Source organism: Chlamydotis macqueenii, chromosome 3 (genome assembly GCF_036417535.1).
Source record: "Chlamydotis macqueenii isolate bChlMac1 chromosome 3, bChlMac1.mat, whole genome shotgun sequence".
In the NCBI taxonomy this organism is placed as follows: Eukaryota; Metazoa; Chordata; class Aves; order Otidiformes; family Otididae; genus Chlamydotis; species Chlamydotis macqueenii.
In genome coordinates this window covers 85,636,854-85,660,050 of record NC_141558.1, presented here as the reverse complement: position 1 = coordinate 85,660,050, position 23,197 = coordinate 85,636,854, and the positions used below count along the sequence as shown (strand labels likewise).

The 23,197-nt window shown below is 37.6% G+C and overlaps 1 protein-coding gene across 1 annotated transcript in view; it reads right to left on the bottom strand.

Moving 5' to 3' along the window:
• The window catches only part of KIF6 (kinesin family member 6), a 163,450-nt gene that overhangs the window by 13,418 nt on the left and 126,835 nt on the right, over positions 1-23,197 (bottom strand). Inside the window, exons 16-18 of the mRNA XM_086743876.1 lie at positions 17,432-17,482; positions 1,305-1,389; positions 170-305 (exon numbers count right to left, since the gene is read on the bottom strand). Of these exons, the coding sequence (XP_086600002.1) occupies positions 170-305; positions 1,305-1,389; positions 17,432-17,482 (272 nt within the window). The remainder of the gene's footprint in view (positions 1-169; positions 306-1,304; positions 1,390-17,431; positions 17,483-23,197) is intronic.

The following is a 23,197-nucleotide window of genomic DNA, read 5'->3' as shown; positions in this document are numbered from 1 at the left end:
TAGTTCACATTAGATTTGTCTGATTTACATTGGCATAAGCACAGGTGAATCAGGTCCCAAATCCCATCCTTCATACTCCTTTCTATCTAGTCAATTAACTACTTCTTTAAGAAATGACTGAGGATGTTACATTTACATGAAAATGGAAGAAATAAAAGTGATTTCTTACCTGTAGATTTATTGCCTCTTCAGACCACCAGACCTCAAAATCTTTTTGGAGCTTCATCTTGACTTTTTCTGTAAGAAGCTGCAGGTGCTCAATCTCTACCTTCAGTCCTTTCAAGCGATTGAACATCATTTTATAACTAATATGAGAAGAAGAAAGTGTATTATAGATCTTCCAATGCATATCTGATCAAGGCTTTATCCTACCTAGAACACTTACAGATTTAAAATACAAAAGAATGTATAATAATCAGAGATGCAGGGGACACAGGCAGAGTGGTGGTAGGAAAAGACATCTCATGTTTTATAAGAGCTTCACTGGACAGTAAATACAAGCAACTTATCCCACAACGCTTTTATTTCACTAAAGAAATTAGTAAAATTCAAGTGCAATCAATATTGAGTAACATCTAAAATACAGGTTCAATCTGATATGTCAATTATTTCTTTTGATTTCTAAGTATGTTACCATTAATAAAAAACTGGTCGCCAGAGCCTGGATTCAGATAGGAGCTGAGACTGATTCCCCTTTCAGACAGAAGCTTCATTAACAAGGCCTCTTGGCTAACATACAGTTGGAGTTTTACCAGTAGTATGAATTAGCCAGAAGTTTCCTCACAGAGTGCACATAACATAAATGCTAGCAAATTACTTAGAACTTATATCCTTGCCTCTATTTTCTTTTATCCTCCTGGCTACACCTACATTAGAGCAAGGATTCATTAACCAATATGTATTTTGCATATTATTTACACTTAGTCAATCCTGTACAGCCTAAAGGTTTTCCTTAGGTCAGGGAAGGCAGGACATTTCTGAATCAACCAAAAAGGTTCACAATACATTTGGATTAAAAAACCAAATTTCTAACACTAATCCTCAGGGAGGCATTAAGCTATTTTTATTTATTTTTAGCCATTACCCAAACATAAATTTTGCCCAGTCATGTACTATGGCATCTTACAGACAAACCAACAGCGTATACACAAATTTTAAAACCATTAGTGAACCACAAAGCTGACATTTTTAAAATGTCAGAGAAAACCCTGAGGGTAGCTGTGTGTGCAGTATTGTAATTGGAACATACGATCAGTATAATTTATCTTATGATGGATGGCAGAAGTTTGAAGCAGAAGTAATACCTTTTTTTTTCTTGTTCAATTTGCATTCGAAGTTTCTCTTCTATTGGATCAAGTGTGTTTAGCTCTTCAGAAGGACTGGAAACAGCTATAAGAGGAACGATCAGATGTACACAATGACCATATGATGTCAAAAGAAGTAACTTTTAATTAGAATAAAACCTACTTTTTAAGAGGTAGGTAACGAAATGGGAGTTGTTAACCATTTATCTCTTCTAAAAATGTTTCTTCAGATTCCTTATTTAGGCCTTACATAGTGTAAGAGACACTCGATAACTAGTGATTTGAATCAGGTTGTGCTTTTTTCACTAAAGAGTGGAATATTCATTTTAGATATGAATAAAAGTGAGTTTGCAAGTCCATTTTAAAAGTTCATCTTTCGCATAAAATCCTACCTAATGCTTTCAACCTGACAATTTTGGCTACAGACTAAGACCAGAACATCAAAGCTGTTGTGAAAAGATGATACAATAGTAGCTGTGCTGATGCCTGGAAACAGAGTAACAGAAAGAAGAGTAAATAACAAATCCTGAAGGAGAAATTAACTTTGGTAAGCAATAAATTCAGACAATTAGTATAAATAAGTAGAATGTCCTGAAACTATGTGAGAAATTTTTCAAGGTAAAGGAGAACTGAGGAAATATCTTAAGAGCAGTGTTAGTTAACCTAAGAAAGCAGCTTAGGATTTCCCTATCGTGTAACAGAGCTAAGAAACATGCAATGCATGACATGCTTACTCTGTAAGATGGCAAAACAGTCGCAGTGAAAGGAAATGTAAAGTTACCTACTAGTATTATAACAGTTTCTATTTCTAGGATGAATGAGAATAGTTTAAGGTTTCCAAGAAAACGTTTCACCTTTTTAACTGAAGAAAGATGAAAGAAACAAAAGATTTGCTGTACAATACATGCAAGTTTCCATTCTGGCCATTATTTCTGCCAAGAAAATAAATTCTATGTCAACCTGTCATGAGGCCTAAGGAGTGCACCCTCTCTTTAAGGAGAGGAATTCTGTCTGGAACAAGAGGGCAGAAATGACCCCTCTCCGCCTGTCAGCATGTCAGCCGAAACCATTAATCTTTTGTTGTAGCACCCTGTAGCTTAATACAGAGGAAGCTGAGAAGCATTTTATTTCATTTAAAGTACTTAGGTCAAGCATGTTAATACAGATTGCCAAGGTGGACAAAGCCCATGCACAATTTTCATTGTATACATTGAAAGGCTTTGCTGGATGTGCAGATCAGAAAAGAAGGATAAAGTGAAGACGTCTGTGATGGAGAGGGTGCCCTCAAAAGATTAAAAAATAAACCTCTTGGAATGTTAAAGTAAACATGCAAGCCAGGAGGTGCAAACAGCATGGCAGAGGAGATGCTACAACAGTGGCATTATATAACAAGTTATAACCAAACACAATAGATAATAAGGCCATCATAATCATACCAGAGCCTTTAAGGAAAGCAGTAAACCTTTCAATGATTGCAGGGGATCAGGACTTTCTAATTTGTCAGATTTCATCCTCAGGTGAAGGCATAATGTGGGAAAGCACACAGCTACACAGGGAACTCAAGGGGAGACGCTCGAGTTCGCTCAGAGACTCAGAGCTGCTGAGGGTCCACGCTTGTTCTGACCTTCATGAATACACAGCATTCAGGCTTGAGAGTAATGTGCTCTTGTGAAACAAACTGAAATGATTTAGGGAGTTACTGCCTCCCAAGTGAGCCATACTCATAGACCATGTGAGCATCCTTAATATGTTTCCATGCAAAGCCAGCCAGACTTAGCTTGAGCCGCCTTCAGCAGCAGTTAAAGGGGACTCTCCTGAGCACACTGAGGTGCATTTGACCTATTTGCACAATCTTTTACAGTGTCTGAGTTCAGGAGGTAGCAGTTGTAGCCCCTTATAATGAAGGTAAATAACACAGAGTAGAAGACAGTAGCATGTTAAAACGTTAATGCTGTTTCTGAACGGAGGACTTTCCTACACAAAAACATCACCAAATTCTGCTAGTCATTACAGAGTGATGCAAGGCTATCATTGCAACTTCCCTTCCCTGGTTTATTTGGACACCTAGTACTTGGAAAAATATCTTTGCACTAGCTCTGAAAGGGCAGCCAAACTTAGGCAGAATTCTGTCACGTAGGTAAAAACTCCAAGAAAAATGTTTTTCTGCTGCTGATTACACACTGTAGAAGGGATTACTTGGTTGCAAGTTACCTTCATAAGTAATAATAAAGCCTTTTATATGAGATGAATACCTCTATCACACAAAGGCCTCAACCCTGAATTCAGCTACATCCATTATCTCTAGCAATATGCTGGTGATGAAAGCAAGAAACAGCTTGTGGGCAAGGTGAGCAGCACAAAGTTTTGTATACATACAGCATGGAAAGAGATGAGTACACTGCAAGCATATGGGGCCCCATCAGCAAAAATAGCATTGGATATTTCAGCAAGTAAACAGCTGAAACTTAGAGATCCATCACTGCATTCCAGTCACAGAAGCAGAAGAGATCTGATCACAGTGTCAGGTGAAGTCCAGTGGTAAGTCAAGTCCAGGACATGCCTACTTGGGCATTGCTTTGTAAAGTCTCTGGTGTCTTTTCCCATGCTGTTGCAGTCTCCATTTCAGCCTTTTGTCAGGCCTGCTCATTGCAACAACATGCTCGTGAACTGAACAGCATTCTTCTCTAAAGCCTAGATCTTTTTGAATCTGCCTACTATAATACATACAGACGAACACATGGCTCTTTCTTGATGTTCCAAGCAAAAGAGATCTATGGTCTGGCGGAGTGCATTTCAACCCTTTTTTCTTTGCTGCTGCTTCTGCCTTGTCCTCATTCCCTGCTACTTCTTTTCTCCTCTCTCCCCTTTACCTTTCCTGAATCCTTGCCGTGGCCTCTTTCTGCCCCTGGGCTGCTGCCTCACACCCCTCTCCTCCCACCAGCCCAGGCAATTTCAGCTACAGCTGAGGTTGGGAAGCTAAGACAGAGGTTACTGGCTTGTTGTATCTCATGTCTAATGTTAGCATTCCCCAGTATGCAAGCTCAGTTATTTTAAATTAACATGAGAGGGACAACTGAGTGAGTAGACAGTAAAACAAAGAAAGCATAATATTTACTCACAAATTTGAGAGATACCTAAGAAGAAATACTTTATTTTTGCTACAGGTTTTTATGCCTCTAAATAATTTATTTTTATTGTATATATTTGCCTGCCCATGCAGAAACAGAAAATGTTTATTAAAACATCAAATCATTTTATTTATATATTAACTGCATATATACAAACTATATGTAAATTACAAAAAAAAGAACACTGAAAATTCATGAGATCAACTTTTGCCCATATACGTTAAAAAATTTGCAATACATTAAAAAAATGCAGTGGTGCTGCTGCTGAAACATTAACTATCGGATATAATTGCTGCAACTGCACAGAACACAAAGTGGTATCTACTTTGTGCACTCAGGGTTGACTTTTAATTCACTGATTGACTGTTTGTCATATGAAACTTGATTGTACAGTCCAGCTCTATGCTTTTAGTGCATCAACTGAGATGAGTCATTCGGCTGATGTGCAATATCACATGCAATTGTAGTTCCCTCAGTTCCCCATTTATTTCTCTTGGGAAAAAATGCAGTTGGTGCAATTTGATCCCGGATAAGGCAGACCCAAGTTTAATGGGTACAGGGGAGGTATGACGTACATTTTAGGAAAATGTTGCCTCTGTGTATACTAGGGGTTTCTGTTGGCATACTTCCATCCAATTCTATACAACAGAGTTATTTTAGCAGAAGTCAGCAATGTACTAATACGGAGTATTAGCTCCTTTACATCAGTTTAACTGCACATACAGCTGAGTGGAAAAACTTATTAATCCAGTCCTACATTGCGAAGTCTTTCGTTAAGACTACTGAGTCACATGATGTAAAGAAGAGATTTTAAGAGTGCTATGTTGGGCAGTGAAATAGCTAGCAAATTTTATATTTATCTTCAGGCTAACTGTTTTTATTTCATCTTCAGATGCAATCAATTTGGTGAAGTGAGGCACAGGATACAATTGATACCAGCTGCCTGCTTAGAGAGGAAGGTGAGCTCTTCATGAGTTGACACTCAGTTCCTATTATAAAGGTTTGTGGGTTGGGATTTTTTTTTTTTCCATCGATTGTAAGTGGCATTTTAAGATATGATGACTTTATTGTAATGAAAGGGCCAATTTTGGAGCACAGGAAGTAGTAAATTTTACAACAGATTCCACATCACCAAATCCCACAGTATCAGGAAGAAATTATAGCACCTGCTAACTGGAACACTATTTCAAAGCAATATGGCAAGCATGGATCAAAACACTATTTCTAGCATGAGATACCAAGTGTTATCACCATAGTTTACTGCAGGCTGGCAACAACTTGAAATACTCTGGCAGATTCTTGTTTACAGTCAGAAAATTTTGCAAGAAACTTCTCTGTGACCCTGAACTTTATACTCTCTGGGGTGCTCATATATTTCTTGACCTGAGTGTATCCTAGAAGTCAAACTCCTAGGGATTTATTGTCTTGTGCCTCAAATAACATTGTGCCCTGCCCTCCAGCTGTACTTTTGCAGTCAAAGATTTTCATTTTTTCACTGGATAGTCTTGTGTTTATCTGCTTAAATTTATAGTTGCTTGAAGTAACCAAATTTAGAATTGACTTCAGTATCCATTTAATATTTTTACTGCTTTATTTATCAGCTTTGCAGCTTTTGGCAAACTCAGGCTTCAGTGCTTTCAAACTGGAGCATATGCTGTCATTTGAGTTTTTTAAAAAGAACTACCCATCCATTGTTATTCAGGATCAGCTTACAAGTAATTCTCCCCTTTTTCTTTCTTATTCCTCCCCAGGGCCATGGCAACCTATGTTTGTCACCAGGCACCACATGTGTACCTTATACAAAAGCAAAGATGGGTGTGCACAATGAAACTCAAGCTAGGATGAAAATATCCTAATGTCTGGAATAGCTTATATTGTGGGATTTGCAGTAAGTTACCCCTTATCTTAATGTAATAGATTTTTTAGAATTCCAGTCAGTTGGTCATGAGCACACATTGAAACAAATTGTCCTATTTTCAGCACTTTATAAGTTTGTGCACATGTAGGCGATTAAGGATATATGTATTTTGTTGATTTTTATTTTCATTTTAATCACTGAATTTAGGAAAAGGGCCCATCAGTATGTGTTTTTCTCTGGATCGTTGTATTGTATATTGGTTTACTGGCTTAATACTGGCTCAAACTAACTGACTTCCAATGCACACCTGGAAAGCAGAGCTATTTCTTCCAGTCTCTGTGAGCTGTTTTGGCTAAATACAGACTCACACTTTAATTTCCTCAAGTTTATTCTTTGGAACTAGTCATCTATGTATTTGCTCCTGAAAATATATGGCATATGAAACAGAAGGTGTTGCCTTCATGTCAGCTGCGCTCAAGCCATGAAAGTTCCTGAAACCATTGTGGCTAAAAGTTCTCTGTTGGTTTCCAAATATACAAGTAAAATATACTGGGTGAAAAAAAAAGCAGCTTCCAGTTTAATACGTTCCATACGCAACATTTGATCTAGCAGAATAGGAACATAGCTGGGTCTTAGTCAGGAAACTTCTATTAGCTCAGACTCTTGCCTACACTTAATAAATGCATTTTACCATTTGATTACATTAGATTATTGTTGTACCATTTATCTTGTTCATAACATTAGATAAAACCATATCTAATATTTGAATGATCTTTCTCTGCCTCCCAAGAAGGGGTGTGGTCTGTCATCCATAAGTTTTGAGGCTTCATTAGCATTCACTTCCACGACATCCAAGAGCTTTCATGGAAAAAATAAAGTCTCTTTGCTAAGTTTTGTCATGCTCTTCTTGAAAGAAAAGGATGGAAAATACTTCTGAAGTTAGTTGCTTATCCTGAAGCTCAGACATTAGGAATACACTGCCACCAATGTGCAGATCGCAGTTGCAATAAGTCAGCACCATAGCTTTTGTAAAACAATATCTAGTCAAGATAAGAACTTGACTGAGAATAACACAGCACAACTTTACTGAGAATAAGAAATATCTAAGGGTGCTACAGGTGCAGTCACACTGAGAGAGCCACAAGGCATAGAAGAGATGCTGAAGCTTAATGCATCCATATTTCTTGCTGGAGATTCTCAATATACAGGCATGCACAGTAAATCCTGTGCTTGCAGGTCACATTTAGGAATGCAATGCACATAGCAACTGTGGGATCACTTTAACAGGTCTAAAAAGTTTTCTAAAAATAATGAGTGTGTTACCTACATTCTGCATGGAACTCTGTGGTTGTCCATACAAACACTTATGACAATGCACAAAAACATTTATTTTGGATGATACGCTGAATTTATAGCAATATCATTTGAAAGAATATGAAGGAAAAATAAGCACATGTTTCATACTTAACTGCTTCTGTTTCAGCTGCGCATAGGTATAGATGGGTCATGCAACTGACGCGTCCCTTCAAGTTAGACAACAAAAGAGGTTTTGACCTTGATTCAAGAGGTGAATCACACAAATGTATATGGTAGTATCAGCCCGAAAAAAATTAATCTTTCTGCTACAAGGTATTAGTTAAAGACCTTTCATCTGCAAAAGAGAAGTAGAGGAAATGGAAAACAGAAAGGAGAAAGACACCATTGTTAGTGAAATCAGTATATTATGAACATGGGGTTGCACTGCAGGGTGTTTAGTTTAACCCTTGCCCCAAATAAGAAAAAAGGTGCTGGGCCTGAAGCACCTCTATCACAGATCTGATTTTTTTTCCTGTGCAAATAGCAGAGAATACGTGTTAAGATCCCACCTCAGTTAAGTGTACAATAAAGACCGAAGTATTATAGAAGTTTCATTTCCACTCTCCCATCTGGCTATTCCATTAGCCCTCTAAAATATTTTCCTGAATGCTTTTCTAAATGTTGGTATAATGTATGAGTTTTCCTGAAAATTTCTGAAGCCACAACCATAGAATTTCACGTCAATAGGAATGTTACTCTTTCAGAAGATTCATTTTGATGTTGTTCATTGTTCTGGTACACATGCTAGATCAGGGCCACATATAACTTGGGCAGGTGCAGGGACCAGATTATGTTTTTGGCACCTTCTGTTCCTGTTGGCCACACTCATATCCCACACTGAGTGCCACACTTTTGCTGGTCTTCCCACGCACATACCCATTGGCTGCAGAACAGCTAGACTGGCTGTGCTGGGCTACCAGCGCAAAAAGGTGCAAGAAATAGACAGGTATTTAGGCATTTCTTATAACTCAGACATCTATTTCCTATGACTTGTGAAGGAAAGGACATTGAGCTCGATATTCTGGTAGCTGCCCACTGAATTACACTGTACTGTATACTGAGAAAAGACAATCTTGATTATCTAGAAACAATTACGACTTACCCACAAGATTCTTATCTGGAGAAACATATCCAAGCTCCGCAAATTTGTGGGATATTATTAGTAACTACTTGTCCTGTGTCAGTATTTTTGTTGATCTTAAATATGCAAAAAATTTTGAGCAAAGAAGTAGTGAATTAATGTCTTTTAGCCATTTCACAGAATCATAGAATAGTTTGGGTTGGAAGGGACCCTTAAACATCATCTAGTCCAAACCCCTGCAAGGAGCAGGGACATCTCCAACCAGATCAGTTTGCTCACAGACTCATCCAACCTGGCCTTGATGTTTCCAGGAACAGGGCATCTACCACCTCTCTGCACAACCTGTTCCAGTGTTCCACCACCTTCATTGTAAAAAAAAAAAAATAAAAAATTTTTCCTTATATCCAGTCTGAATCTACCTCCCTCTATTTTAAAACCATTATTCCTTGTCCTATCACAACAGGCCCTGCTAAAGAGTTTCTCTCCAGTTTTCTTATAAGACCCTTTTAGGTAGTGGGAGAGCACTTCAAGGTCTACCCGAAGCTGCCTTTTCTCCAGGCTGAACAGCCTCAAGTCTCTCAGCCTGTCCTCATAGGAGAGGTGCTCCAGCCCTCTGATCATTTTTGTGGCCCTCCTCTGGACTTGCTCCAACAGGTCCACATCCTTCTTATGTTGGGGGCTCCAGAGCTGGACACAGTACTCCAGGTGAAGTCTCACGAGAGTGCTTTAGAGGGGCAGAATCACCTCCCTCGACCTGCTGTCCATGCTTCTTTTGATGCAGCCCAGGATGCAGTTGGCTTTCTGGGCTGCAAGCACACACATTGCTGGCTCATGTTGAGGTTCTTGTCCACCAGTACTCCCAAGTCTTTCTCCTCAGGGGCGCTCTCGATCCATTCTCTGTCCAGCCTATATTTGTGCTTGGGCTTATCCTCATCCAGTTGCAGGACCTTGCACTTGGCCTTGTTGAACTTCATGAGGTTCTCACGGGCCCACCTCTCTAGCCTGTCAAGATCCCTCAGGATGCTATCCCTTACACCCAGTATGTTGACCGCATCACATAGCTTGATGTTTTAGACAGATCTAGCTGTGTATGCATTTCATATGATATCGCTTGCAAGCATTTCCTTTTTGAAATGACCAAGGGCCTCTTCCTCTTAGTCCTCCAGGTCAGGTGGCCTGCAGGATGAGGCCCTCTATAGACAGATAGGAGCAGCCCCACAGTCGTAAGCCCTGGTCCTCCTGGGGGTCTTTAACCACCCTGATATGTGTTGGAAGGACAACACAGCAGGGCTATGTTGTCATTTCAGTAACACATAAAACGGAAGTTGTTCTCAAACACTGGATATCACATTAGCCATGTTATTGCCTATTCACTCCTGGTCCTGTGCTTTACATAATCAAATGGAAGTTGCTACTCTAGGTCTGACCTTTACCTTGAAAAATATCAAAGCAAATACAAATGTGAAACAGCTCCATTTGTTGTTTACAGTCCATTGGATCACAGAACTTTTGTTTATTACAAAGAGCTCTCACGGACGAAACTTTGACTGATACAGAATTAGTCAAACTCCCCAACACACCCACTGGACATGGCCAGAAGAAAGATGTTTGCAGCACCTTAAACTGCATGTTACTCTTAGTTATTCTACCAGCTTTTTAGAGCCAATAGAGAGAGGCTACTATGAGGTATACTGAAGCTAGAGCAAACAAGCTTAGGCCTAGAATCAGTAGACTGCATAAAACCAAATTTATTTTTGCTCATTCCACCTCAAGTCCTGTCTTAGAATTACAGAACCATTCTGGTTAGAAGGGATCTTGGAAGGCTGCAAGGTCCAACCTACTGCTCAAAGGTGGGTGAAAACTTAATCAAACTAGGTTGTCCAGACATGTCCAAACTCCAAGGACAGAGATCCTGGAAACTTCTCTAAGGACCTCTTTCAATGTGTAACTATCCTCATAGCATCTTTTTCCTAGTATCTTAATTTTAGTAGACCAAATTAGAGAATTGAGAGCTTCATCTCCACAATGTCTTGCTTACTTGCTAGTCACCAAAAGGTGTCTCTAAATAATAATGCAATTCACACTGAAATTTTCAGTATTTCAGAAGAAATACTTATTGCAAAAAGAGCTTACAGAGACTGCAAGCTGTTCCAATAACAGTGAAATCCTGAAGTCAGTGTCAATAAAACTGAGAACTGCATAGTTGTGCTACAAGTTCATGACTCCTAATAAAAACATCACTTGATCCAAAGATGTCTCAGCTCTTTTTTGAGATCTGATAAGCTGAGGTTGAGTGGGTCACATGGAAAGCTTAATAGGAACACACAAGTAATCTCAGAATATTCTCTGCCAGTCCAGGAGAACATTTTTGCAAAGATTTCTAGTAAAGAAGCAGTATTCTCTTTCTTGAAGAGACAATGAAAGGGAAAACTCATGGCTGCCTCTAGAATTTAGCATTGCACCTAGTAAAACCTGCTAAAAAGAGTAATAGAAAAAACGCAGCAGCAAATAAAACTACAAAACACCCTAGAGAGATTGGAGAGAAACTTATGGAAAGAAAGGTCTGAGTGGGCTCAAGTGTCTTCTTATTGGAACACACTGCTACAGTTTTAAACTTAATTCCTACATAATACTGGGAAAACCCCCAAACATATTGCCTAAGAAAAAACCTCAAATACTGATGCAAGGGAATAATTGCCGCTTGTCTAGTTGCTGCTTCAAATTCATGATTCTTTTTGCTGATTGTGATCGTCTTCACTGAAGAACTTGGTACATACAAAAATACAGAAGTTCTTCAAGAGCTCAGAGTTTTAGAAATACACGGTGCTGACTCGAAGCACAAAACAGATGTAAAACTAAGAAAGTAACTTTGTTATGGTGGGTAACTTCACAGTTACCACTGGCTAAAGTCTATGTTTTTTCCCTGCAAGACAAATTTGGAATAATGACGACGACTTAAATACACTGCAGTAACAAGAAGCTATAAAGATCCTCTAATCTACTTACAATATCCTGTATAACTACTTATGTACCTTTTCAAAATTAATTGTCCATCAGTATTTTGAGCATTTGCTTAAAAACTGATTTGATAAATATTTCTAAAAGCACTTCATATGTTACAATAATTGCACAAAGCAAATTCAAAAGTGTCTTTATCATTGTCAGAGTAAAATTCTTATTTTAAAAAAGGCAAAGAAGGACTGATTTCTGAACTTTCAGCCAGTTTTGCTACTGAAATTTTTGTCTTAGTAACAGTGAAAAGTCATCCATTTTAACAAGCACAATTTTACTATCTTTCTGTCAGTCTCAGAATTCCAGAAATAAATCTTAAGGCAAAGCATTTCTGATTTTTTTTCCTTTGAAATAAAAAGACTGAAGAAATGAAATCCATCAATAAAGAGCGGCCTTGACACCACTAGAGGTCATCCTAGGAATAAAATCAGTGGCCTGTGTCCACAAAAACAATGAACTTTCACAAAAACCCTGCTGTCGCTTGACATTTCAAGCACAAATGTACAGAAAAACACAGAAACACTATTCTGAGGCCATTGCAAATTGACTACACTGCTCTTTTTTTTAAATTTTTTTTTGCTTGGCTAAAAGTAGCATATTTTACAGACTGGAAATGCATGAACCCATCTACATGGTGGGTAGAATCTGTAGATGCCTACCAGCACTGAGGACAAGCTGCTTTATCTCTTATAAAAAGAAAATTTTAACATTCTGGACTTCGAACAGATTATTTCTCTCAAGTGCTTTATTTAGCACCAGGAATGATGGTCTTAAAACAGGCCATCTATTACTCTCCATGGACTGCGTTGGATTTGTGTGGGAAAACACAGACTGCCACTTTCCTCAGCTTCTGTCATTTTGTGATCGAAAACACTTGTGTCTCTTCAGTTTATGGCACTAGCACAGATCAAGACTTTCTTGCTTCATATGAACAAAGTTAAATGTCATCTCAGTTACAAGATGTAAAGCAGTGAAAGAAACTGAGCTCATTTTATTTAAATAGGGATTTATTTAAATAAGAGATTAACTCTGATACAAACCAGCAGTTTGGAAGTGCTATGTGCTTTGCAGTCACACAGGTCACAGCCGATGAGTTCAAAGCAGTTATCAATTATTAGCTTGATTGTTATAGATGTCTGTTAGTTGCTGCTATGGTTGCAGAGAGAACTATCATACAATTTCTAATTGTACCTTATGTCCACACCAGATACAAACCATGGTGGCCCAGTCTTTCTAGTTGTGTGGGCTATACTGGAATGGTTCAAGGCCAGGTTGGACAGGGCTTTGAGCAACCTGATCTAGTGAAAGCTGTCCCAGCCCATGACAGGTGGGTTGGATTAGATGATCTTTAAAGGTCCCTTCCAATCCAAATCATTTTGTGATCCTGTGATATCTCACTCTGGACAAGTGGGAGCAGCAGTTCCCAATTCTACCTCTCCAGATATGCTGAAATGCATCAGACAACAAATTTGCCTCCCCATCAGGTATAGGATACACAGTAGTGGCAACTTTTTGGAGCACCACAACCTGGTGCATTGGAGGAATAGTTTATCTGTAATTCTTTCCTAACCCTGGCTGGATTATACCTGCAGTAGTACTCTGATGCATTATATAGCACTGCGCGTCCCTGCTTTATTCTGGTACTGATCACACTGATCTTTCACTTCTAATCAAGGAAAGGTGAGGATGCAGAATGAAACACACTATAAAGAAACACATAGCAAGGCAAGAACAAGGGGGTAAAGTGATAGCAGTATCTTTAGAACATGTATGTAACTTTGAAAATGTAGGAAAAGATGATGTAAGACAAAGCTATAGAGGGAACAAAGATAAGGAGAAAGCTATCTATTCTTACTTAAAACAAAATGTGTTACAAATCCAAATGTAAAAATAACAAATACAAAAATCCTTTCCTTGCTCTCAGGCATTCACCACACTAAATCAAATCCTAGTATGCATTTGCAAGGATTCATATATATCTGTTATTTCTGACTTACCTAGTAATTTTTTTTTTTTTTTTTTTTTTTTTTTTTTTTTTTTTACGAGGAATGGGCTTTTTCATAGAAAAAAAAAGAACTTGGGAACAGCTCTGAATAACAGCAGAAATATAAAATCTTATTTCTAAAACCCAAGTTACAAGATCTGGGGGAACATGGTGTTTTTTAACAATACAACATTGATAAAACTGGGCCTTAATGCTGAAATCTGTACAAAGGATGCACATTCCTTACAAAGACCCATATTTGCCATCTGTACCCATGTTAGATTGTACTTATTTTTTTTTTCTTTTCAAATAACTCCACAGAGATAAAACAGTTGGACAGAAAGACAGATATTAATTTGGTCCAAACAATCCTCCCTAGAAGCATAAATATTTTGCCATGTCTTGATATTTGTACAATTCCAAGAGAACTCATCAGTTGCTACTAGCCCAGCTTTCAAAACTTACATAAAAAGAGAAGGGAGGCTCATGGAGAACAAGATGAGTAAGAAAAATATTTAAATGGAAAGCTGCAAAACTGCATTTCAACTAAACTCATAAAATAATTGCAATCATCGGTAATGAGGGGCATGCTAAGATGAAGACACTGCACCACTGGCCACATACTCTACCATTCATGTTAATTTAGAAAACACACTTCAGACTGTACGTAATAAATGACCCTTCTGTGTATGAAGCTTTGTCAAGATCTGTTTGAAGCTGACTGAATAGCCGGAAGGACTTGTAGATTTACTAAATATTTCTGCTGATATGGACAGATGAGCCAGGAGTATGTTCAAGGGTTCTCTCTAACTTCCAGAGCTGGCACAACAAAGTTATGTACTCAAGAAGTAATTGAATAGGCAAAACTGTGCAAGTGTCAGAACAGTTGCCTCTGTTATGGAAAGTTATGGTACAAAATATGCCTTTGCTAGCATGACTGCATCCCCAGATAAGCATCTTCCCATTACAGTATGTCATAAGATTTCCTATGTCATCAGGCAGGTCACACTTAGGATTCAGTCTTCCTCCATTGCTAGTAAATAATGTTACACTAGCCTGATTGTTTGTCTGTTTGTAATTGTGTTCTATCAACGCAAATCTGGAATAAGAAAAGGAAGAATCAGGTCCTGTATTTTACACAAATGCTAGGTTAAAGCATCTTAATATAATGTTTCATCAGAATCATAAAACATGTAAACAACATTGCAAACCCCAGGGAAAGCTTTTCTTCCCACTCATTTCTTCCACCTTTTCCACCCAGAAGCATGCTGATGACCCAATGTTTTTGCTCTGTCAGAACTTCAACAGTGTGCACTTTATTTCATTTTAAATCCTGCCTAAAAATGCAGTTAGGCATGTTACTTTGAAAGATCTTACTGAATAAAATATGTTATTTGCATAATAAGGTATTCTTACAACTAATAAAGATGAAAGTCACACTGAGAGTGAATCCTTACGATTTTACACAAAGTATTCTATGTTTCTAGTTCTATACTGAAAACCATGCAGCACTGCCTTGCTTCCACTGAAACCTTCCATCTATTTGTGTCCTTTGTTAAATCCCAGCATATGGTGTTTCAAAAGAGATAGCTAAGAACAATGGACTAAGTAGTGGAGTTTTCCTTTAATAAGAAATCCACATCTTAAGCACAGCCATGAGGGAAATAGATTTACACTGTCTAAAATCCAACTAGAATAGCTTCTTAAAGAGTTTTAACCATAAAATGCTTTAAGTTAAGGAAAAAAAAAAAGGCAGCTGGAAGATGTTAGCTTGCTTTCTAATTGAAACAATGGCGTGTTTTATTTCATGTTGGGATTTCAACAAACTCTTAATTAGACTTTTTACCATGCAGTTTTCACATAAAAACAGCTTGATGACATTCTGGTCATCAGGAAGATCCTAGGAGATGTGACACCTGTTACTCCTTGGAAGAACATCCATCCAAAAAGGCAGGCAAGCATATAATACTCCCCAACTCATAGAATAAATATGAAGTCAAAATATCCTGAGTATTTAAAAGAATAATGAAAGGGAAAAAAAAAATCTGGAAAATACTTTGTGCGGTCCAGACTTAGTGATGATAAGCAGATAGCAATGCTCAAAACAAAAGGCAAAACCACATGGGTTGCCTGCTATGTTGTGGAATACTAATAGAATATTTACAATGTGAATATATAGCTGGTAAAGTCACTACTGTGTCATTTCCTAAAGATGTGAAAAAATTATGCTTACACATTTTATCAAAAGCAGCTTAGACAGTTATTGAAAACAGAATTTGCAACACAATTTTCTATATAGTAAGAAATCAGTATATAAGACTAGATGTTATCATGTAGATTGAAACATACAGTCAGAATACTTCATTTTTTGAAACGCTGAATAAAAAAATTCTCATAAACAGCATTACTATGATTCATCTTGATGTAACTTCTTAAAGGGGCTTAAAATTAGTAAATAGACAGTATTCAAACCTGGAGTGAATTACAGAAAGAATTCCATGTTATACTGAAGATATCACCTTTAGATTGAACTTCAGATACTAGAACAGAATAGAACAGTTGGATGGGGCCTACAACAATCATCTAGTCCAATTGCCTGACCAGTTCAGGGCTGACCAAAAGTTAAAGGATATTACTAAGGGCATTGTCCAAATACTTCTTGAACACTGTCAGGCATGAGACATTCACCACCTCCCTAGGAAACATGCTCCAGTGTCTGACCATCTTCTTGGTAAAGAAACATTTCCTAATACCAAGTCTGAACCTCCCCTGATGCAGCTTTGAACCATTCCCATGCATCCTGTCACTGGATACCAGAGAGAAGAGATCAGATAAATATTGTTCGCTGTGTTATGTATACATAGAAATAAAACCATCAGCTGCAATCCAGTCTGAGTTAGCTCCATCTTTTTTGTGAAGAGGGTCCATGAAGGCACATTTTAGGATTCTTTTATGGATCTTAGCGAGAGGTGCTTACACTGTTATTGCCCCAGTAGTTTTCTGTTACATTTTAGTTGAAGTTTACTGTCCCAAAAGTGGCATTCTCATATGAACACTCTTAGGCTATTTCAGAACAAAGTCAGTGGAGTCTGCTTAAAGCATCTTAAGCCAAATTTGGATGACTTTACACTTATGTGAACAACTTACATAGACACTTTTAGCTTCACAGCTGTGTCAACAGAAACTGCAAGAAATAACTTCTCAACATCTATAACTAGATGCAAAATAAATGACCTGTATATACCTTCAGTCCCTCTTGGAATGAGGAAAATTAAAAAGGATGTTAGATAGATTGTGGCAACATGGCTAGAAGCTCAGCCTCAGGACAAATCACTGTCTGTTAATGGGAATCCAAATGAGAGTTACCAGAAAGAAAACAAAAAAAAACAAACCCTAAAAATGAGGAGAGCTTAAATGGCTCTGTTCTTGTTTTGGTCACCCTGAAAAGAAAGAAAGCCAATAACAAACCTCCAAACCTATAAGACTTTGGCATTATTTTCCTCATCACACATACAACTCGATGCCTTTGAAGCCAAATCTCTGGCAACGTTCGCAGGATCCACGTTTTTTATAGTATGGACTATTGTAGAAACACTGTGTTAAAAACTGTAATAGAAAATACAACCTGCCCCATAAGCAGAATCAGACATGGGAGAGAGCTTGTTGACCCTGTTGTATCCTATTGTATCTGAAATATTTTACTCTTACCTAGAGCTGCCCTCTGAATGTGCCTCTGGGTTATCTCTCCTTTCAGACAGTCTGTAAAAGACACAAAATGCCAATAGTTAAAATTCAAAATGTCAAAAATCATTGTAGTCATTGTATATTTCCCACAATTTGAGAACCCCTGTGCTGCTGGCCAATCTAAGGGGATTTTTTGTGATCCACAGGACAAGTAGTTTTCTGAGCTCTCTCGCTAGTGCAAGTAAGCAAGTAGGCACAATTTGGCTCTATGTATCCTAAGACTTAACTTTGTCCAGTAAGAAAGACTGAAAACAAAGCTATTTACTGTCAAGCACTTTCACAGGATAATGATCTCCTGCTGCTAGATACAAAAGAAGTCCAAGTGAGGCTAGAAGACATACAGAATTCCAAGCATTTATTCAGACAGACTTACAGGCGCTAGCAGTGGAAATGAGATATTAGGTCATCCAGTCCACCCCCTTGCCAGTGAAGAACTGGTTCCCTACAGTCCATTTTTTTCCTGTTCATCCAGCTCAGCTTTAAATAGCCCATGTGCTAGAGCTTCTGCAAGTTCTACTACTCCACAGAACTCACTGTGTAGATGTCACTGGTCTTCAATTGAAATTTTTCTTTAATTTCATTATGTCATCATTCCTAGTTAAGCTCCCATGCCCCACACAATCCACCTTTACCCTTCTTTTATTAATTTCCTCCTTGATCTATGACACTGTTCCAGTTCACCAATTATTTCAAACGATAATTAGATTACCACATGGGAAGCCATTATTCATATATATTAATGGAACTAATAAAGGAAAAACATAACTCTAAATGTGCAATTTCAGCAGTACATGTGTTCTGAGGGAGGATGGGATTATGCCTTTCAAGTTTTCAAATTAAAACAATTTCTGAGCAGATACTTGTTCATAATCTTTACTAAACTGTACATCTGGATACCAGGGAAAGAAAAAAAAATAAAATCCATGCTGGATTCATTTTTTTTCCTCCCAGATCTGTGATTATATATTATATTAGCAGGCATTCTGAATTAAAAATATCCTTTTGCTTATAAGTGAAAAATTACAGACTAAGCTAATTAGAGCAAATTACATCATTAAAAGCTGCCAAATGCTTGAATGGAGAATGTGAAAAAACATATAAATTCACAGGTCATGAGAATTAGACTGTTCTATGAAGACCAAAGAACCACAAAAAATTAAACTTCTTTGGGAATTATGAGAATAAGTCTTCAGTATTTAGTAGCATTGTAGAAAAGGTATTGCATGCAATACATTGCAGTATAACAGCCAAGTTACATAGTTTTGAATGGTTTAGAAAACAACCGAAAAAAACCCTCCCCCAAAACTCCTACCTACTCCTTATCTATAAAACAGATATTGCAGATTTCTATTTTTCTGCACAGGAAGTTTTCTTCTTTTCAATTATTTCTATTTAAACCAAAGATTTCTTCTGTACTTAAAGTTACCTATGAGATTAAGAAAAGCCTTTAGCTACTGAGAAACAGGTTAAGCAAAAGAACTAAACTCACCTACCCCAATTATACCAAATAATTCTTCATCTCAGCTCCTGCTTTCTGTAACTATAGACAAAACCCCCTTGATTAATAATTTCTACCAATAAAAGTCCAGTTAAATGATCAACACTCATGCTGTCTGTGTTTTGAAAGCTTTGTAAAGAAACTAAGTTGATGTCAATTTTCAGTGAAACGCGATTAAATGTACCAGTTTTTTCCTCAAATTGCTTTTTGCTCTTCCTGGTATTTAGATGCTTGTATTCTATTGTACTGTGTCACACAGGGTAATGTTACTCACTCAGTATTGAGCCATGAGACAATTATGAAACAACGGATTACCATAAACGTAGGTGCCTCAGAAACCCATCTATACATTTATCTTGATGTAAGGGCTCAGAAACTCCCTTTTATAAGCACTGTGAGCTGCAAAAGGCAACACCACTGTCACCTGAAAAAAACAGTTCTAGTAATAAGAATACACCATTCATCAAAAGGGAATGGAAAATAAAGGTGACATACAAGTTCTCAATCCTGTCAATACATGGCTTTCATAGTACTATTTCTCTTTCTTTAACCTTGCTAGAAACAGATCATCAGCAATCAAAATGTTTTGCATTTCAAGTGGCAACGAGGTCAACCAAAAAAAAGCAAGCCAAGCAAGTCAATGAAAGTAAGATCGAACAGACAGATAATAGCTTGCAATCAATACAAACATGTGGAAACACAAGAATATGGGGACTAGCTTTTAAATGATTATAGCCAAGAGGCTTGACTTTCAATTACCTAGAATTTACTCTCAGTACAGCTGGGATAGAGAGTACAGAGGCTGCAGAAGCTCTACTTTTATTGCAAGCTTTGTTAGGCCAGCCAGCAGGGTGGAACTGCCCCAAATGCTCCTCCCTCTCTTCATTCTAGCCTTTGTACACTTCTGCTCCATCCATAACACGGACTATGATGCTGTAAGAAATCTTGTCCTCCTTCTATTTGCAAGCTTTATGAAAAAATGAGAAGTTGGAATCAGACAACCTGTAATCAGACAGGAACCAAAGAAAACTTCTCCTTTGGCTAGAAAAATAAAAATCCAGTCTTACTATTCCTATAGCAAGAGACTTTTATTTTTCTGTTATAAATAAAAATGGAAAGGTGACATTTATCCAATTCATGCAGTCCAAACTGCCTTTTCAGGGCAGCAAAAACTGAACTTCATTTCGCATAAAACTTCCTAAGAAGAAACTATAATTGTATTATGGGAAAAGTAGCCCAAACAGGAATTTGGGTTCACAGGACATGATGGTATCAAGAGGCACCTGACTATAATTCCATACTAAGACTTAGCCAGATATGATTTAATATTTCAATTTGTTTTAATCCAATTTGAAATTTGACAGTTTATTTAGATTTCATTTGGAAAAAAATAGTTTTAATGTAGAAACTTTTATTTTTGACAAAACCTTAACATTCTCTGTGCATATTCTTGATTACAGTAATTGTCTTCTGTTTTCATTACAAATACTTGTGGAGGAGAATGAATGTTTGTGACCTGCTCTACTTTTCTGCCTCTGAGAACAGCATCAACCCAATGCAAGGCTTGAAGTTGGTAAGTGACAGAAGTAGGGGATGATTCCAGCACAGATTTTCCCACATAAACAAATGGAAGATTTCAGTATTTAGGACTGCCAGTTCTACAACCTTCATAAACACAAATATTTACCCAAAGAAATATGAAGAATCACATTCTCATAAGAAATCTCCATGTCTTCCGATTCCAACAGTGTAAAATTGTGGATGAGATAGTGCTTAAATGTGGTTTGCAAAAATTGAATTTAAGACTCGGATAACGTCTCTCAACATATGGCTAATTACATTTTCTGAAGTTTCACTAAACAAGAAGCTAAAAATAGGTTTGCAGCTGATACCAAATAACTTTTTCCAGTGGAGTCATTCTTCATTCGGAGATAAGAGTCCCAATAAAATGTTGAATGCTGCAACTCCACATGTTTTGGCAAAAAAAGTAGTTTTGGGGAATTTAAGAATTCACTCAGCATGCAGCCAGCTGTCATTAAGGCTGAGATAAATCTGTTGGTTTTGGCCTGTGTTTCTGGACACATGTACCATCTTGAGGCATGGAAAAGAGATGAACTGGTAACACAGAACTTCAGCTTTGTGACAGGAGACAAAAGCAAGGAGGGAAATGGAGAAGACAAAATGGAATAGGGAAGTCTAATTAAGATTGATGTAAAGCAGAGGAAAGTATTCTATATATTAACTAAATATAACAGAATCCATAACTTGAATAGTATGATTGTCCTTTAACTTCTTGCCTTTCTGTTCTTCTAGAGTGTTTCAAGGAGTGGAAATTATCTTCCAATTTATTACAGACAATGAATGCTTTAACAATACTGCGTACACTTCAGAGCAAGACAAAAATAAGTATGTTACAACTAAAAAAATATTGTCTTAAAAAAAAGAAGTGCTTTGGTTTTGTCTGAGTGCATGTTACAAGTTTTAGAGCTTCTCTTACGTTTTATCAGACCTTCCATACAATACTATCGTAAGGTTCCAAAGACTGCTAACTTAAAGGATAAAAATACTGGACAAGCTAAGAGAACACATACAACCTTAACTCCCTTCCTTTGAGAATATTTGTTGTTATAGATGTGGATAGACCTTTAAGTTAATGCAGGGTGTTTTCTGATTTAATAATCGGCAGGCTGGAGCCTTCATCAATAACCTCTCATCTCTTGTTATTTTTCAACACTTTTCTATTATTTTGCATTTTCCAAGCCTGTGTTTAGCTTAAGAAGCCCTTCCATCCAGGAGAGCCTGAAACCTTCACACCTCAACTAGGATGTTGTATCTCTTTCTTTCTTCATCTTTAAATTCTTTTTGGTGTTACATAAAATATCAAATAGAACATCATCTTAAAAATCCAGGGAACCTCTGATTCCTGGAATTCACCCTCCATGGCATTTTGGGTCCCTCATAATGCTATATGGCCTAAGTGTTAGATCTTTTTTTTTTCCTGCTTCTCGCACCACCCCACCAGTGACTAAGCTTAGGAGTGCACAAGAAGTTGGTATGAGGTACAGCTGACCCCAACTAACCACAGGGATATTCCATATCATTAAATGTCACGCTTAGCAAAAAAAAAGCTAGGAGGAACAAGAAGGAAGGGGGGATGTTCGGAGTGATGGTATTTGTCTTCCCAAGTCACTGTTAGGAGTGGCGAAGCCCTTCTTTCCTGGAGATGGCTGAACACCTGGCAGTTGATGGGAAGGAGGGAAGGAATTCCTTATTTTGCTTTGCTTGTGCACACAGCTTCTGCTTTACCCATTAAACTGTCTTTATCCCAACCCATGAGTTCTCTCACTTTTACTCTTTCAATTCTCTCCCCCATCCCACTAGGGGGAGTGAGCAAGTGATTGTATGATGCTTAGTTACCTGCCAGGGTTAAACTAGAACAGGAAATACGTGAGGTTGTTTGTAATGCAATGCCCCTACATATGCAGTTGGACCCGGCTATCACCCAGCTATGAAGATCTACTTAAAACTCTGCATTTATTAAATTTTATTTGCACACATCCACTTGAGTTAGATAAGGAGTTCTGCTGAATCAGCGCAAATTAAAGCTGTATAATCAGCAAATAATCACTGAGGTAAGCTTTTAGAGACAGAGAAGGATAATCGCATAACTTGCATGAGTTTGTAGAGATACATTTTTAATTGAGCTGGAGGTCAGAGTTTAACAGCTCACAAAGGATTTCTGAAAGTTAGCGACATTGAACCTAAATGGAGATACCTAAATATAGTAATTTCTCGAATGGAGAATATTCAGACACAGTTATTGGAAATCGTAGCAGATGTGTTAGATATTTTGGAAAATCTGGTGCTGAAATTGTATGAGAACACAGCCTATGATAAAAAGTATCTGACAAGAAAAGTCATGGAATAAAAAAAAAAAAATTCTACTCTAACTCAAAATCCTCCGCACTAAGCAGAGAAACTGGTCAGCCTCTGACCCAGATAAATATTTAGGTCAAATTTTGACTTTTCTTTGCAATCTCTGATGGCAAAAGTATGTTAATCAGCTCTATTAGTACAATGTACACAGGCAAAGTAGTCTGCAGTAGTAACCTGGCTCAACACTATTTCTGATGCAAATGTTTTATTTTGGGATACTCCATTGGCCTATAGCATACACATTTTTCAAGGTATGAAATACAGCCCTCATCAGCATTAAAAACTTATTAATGACA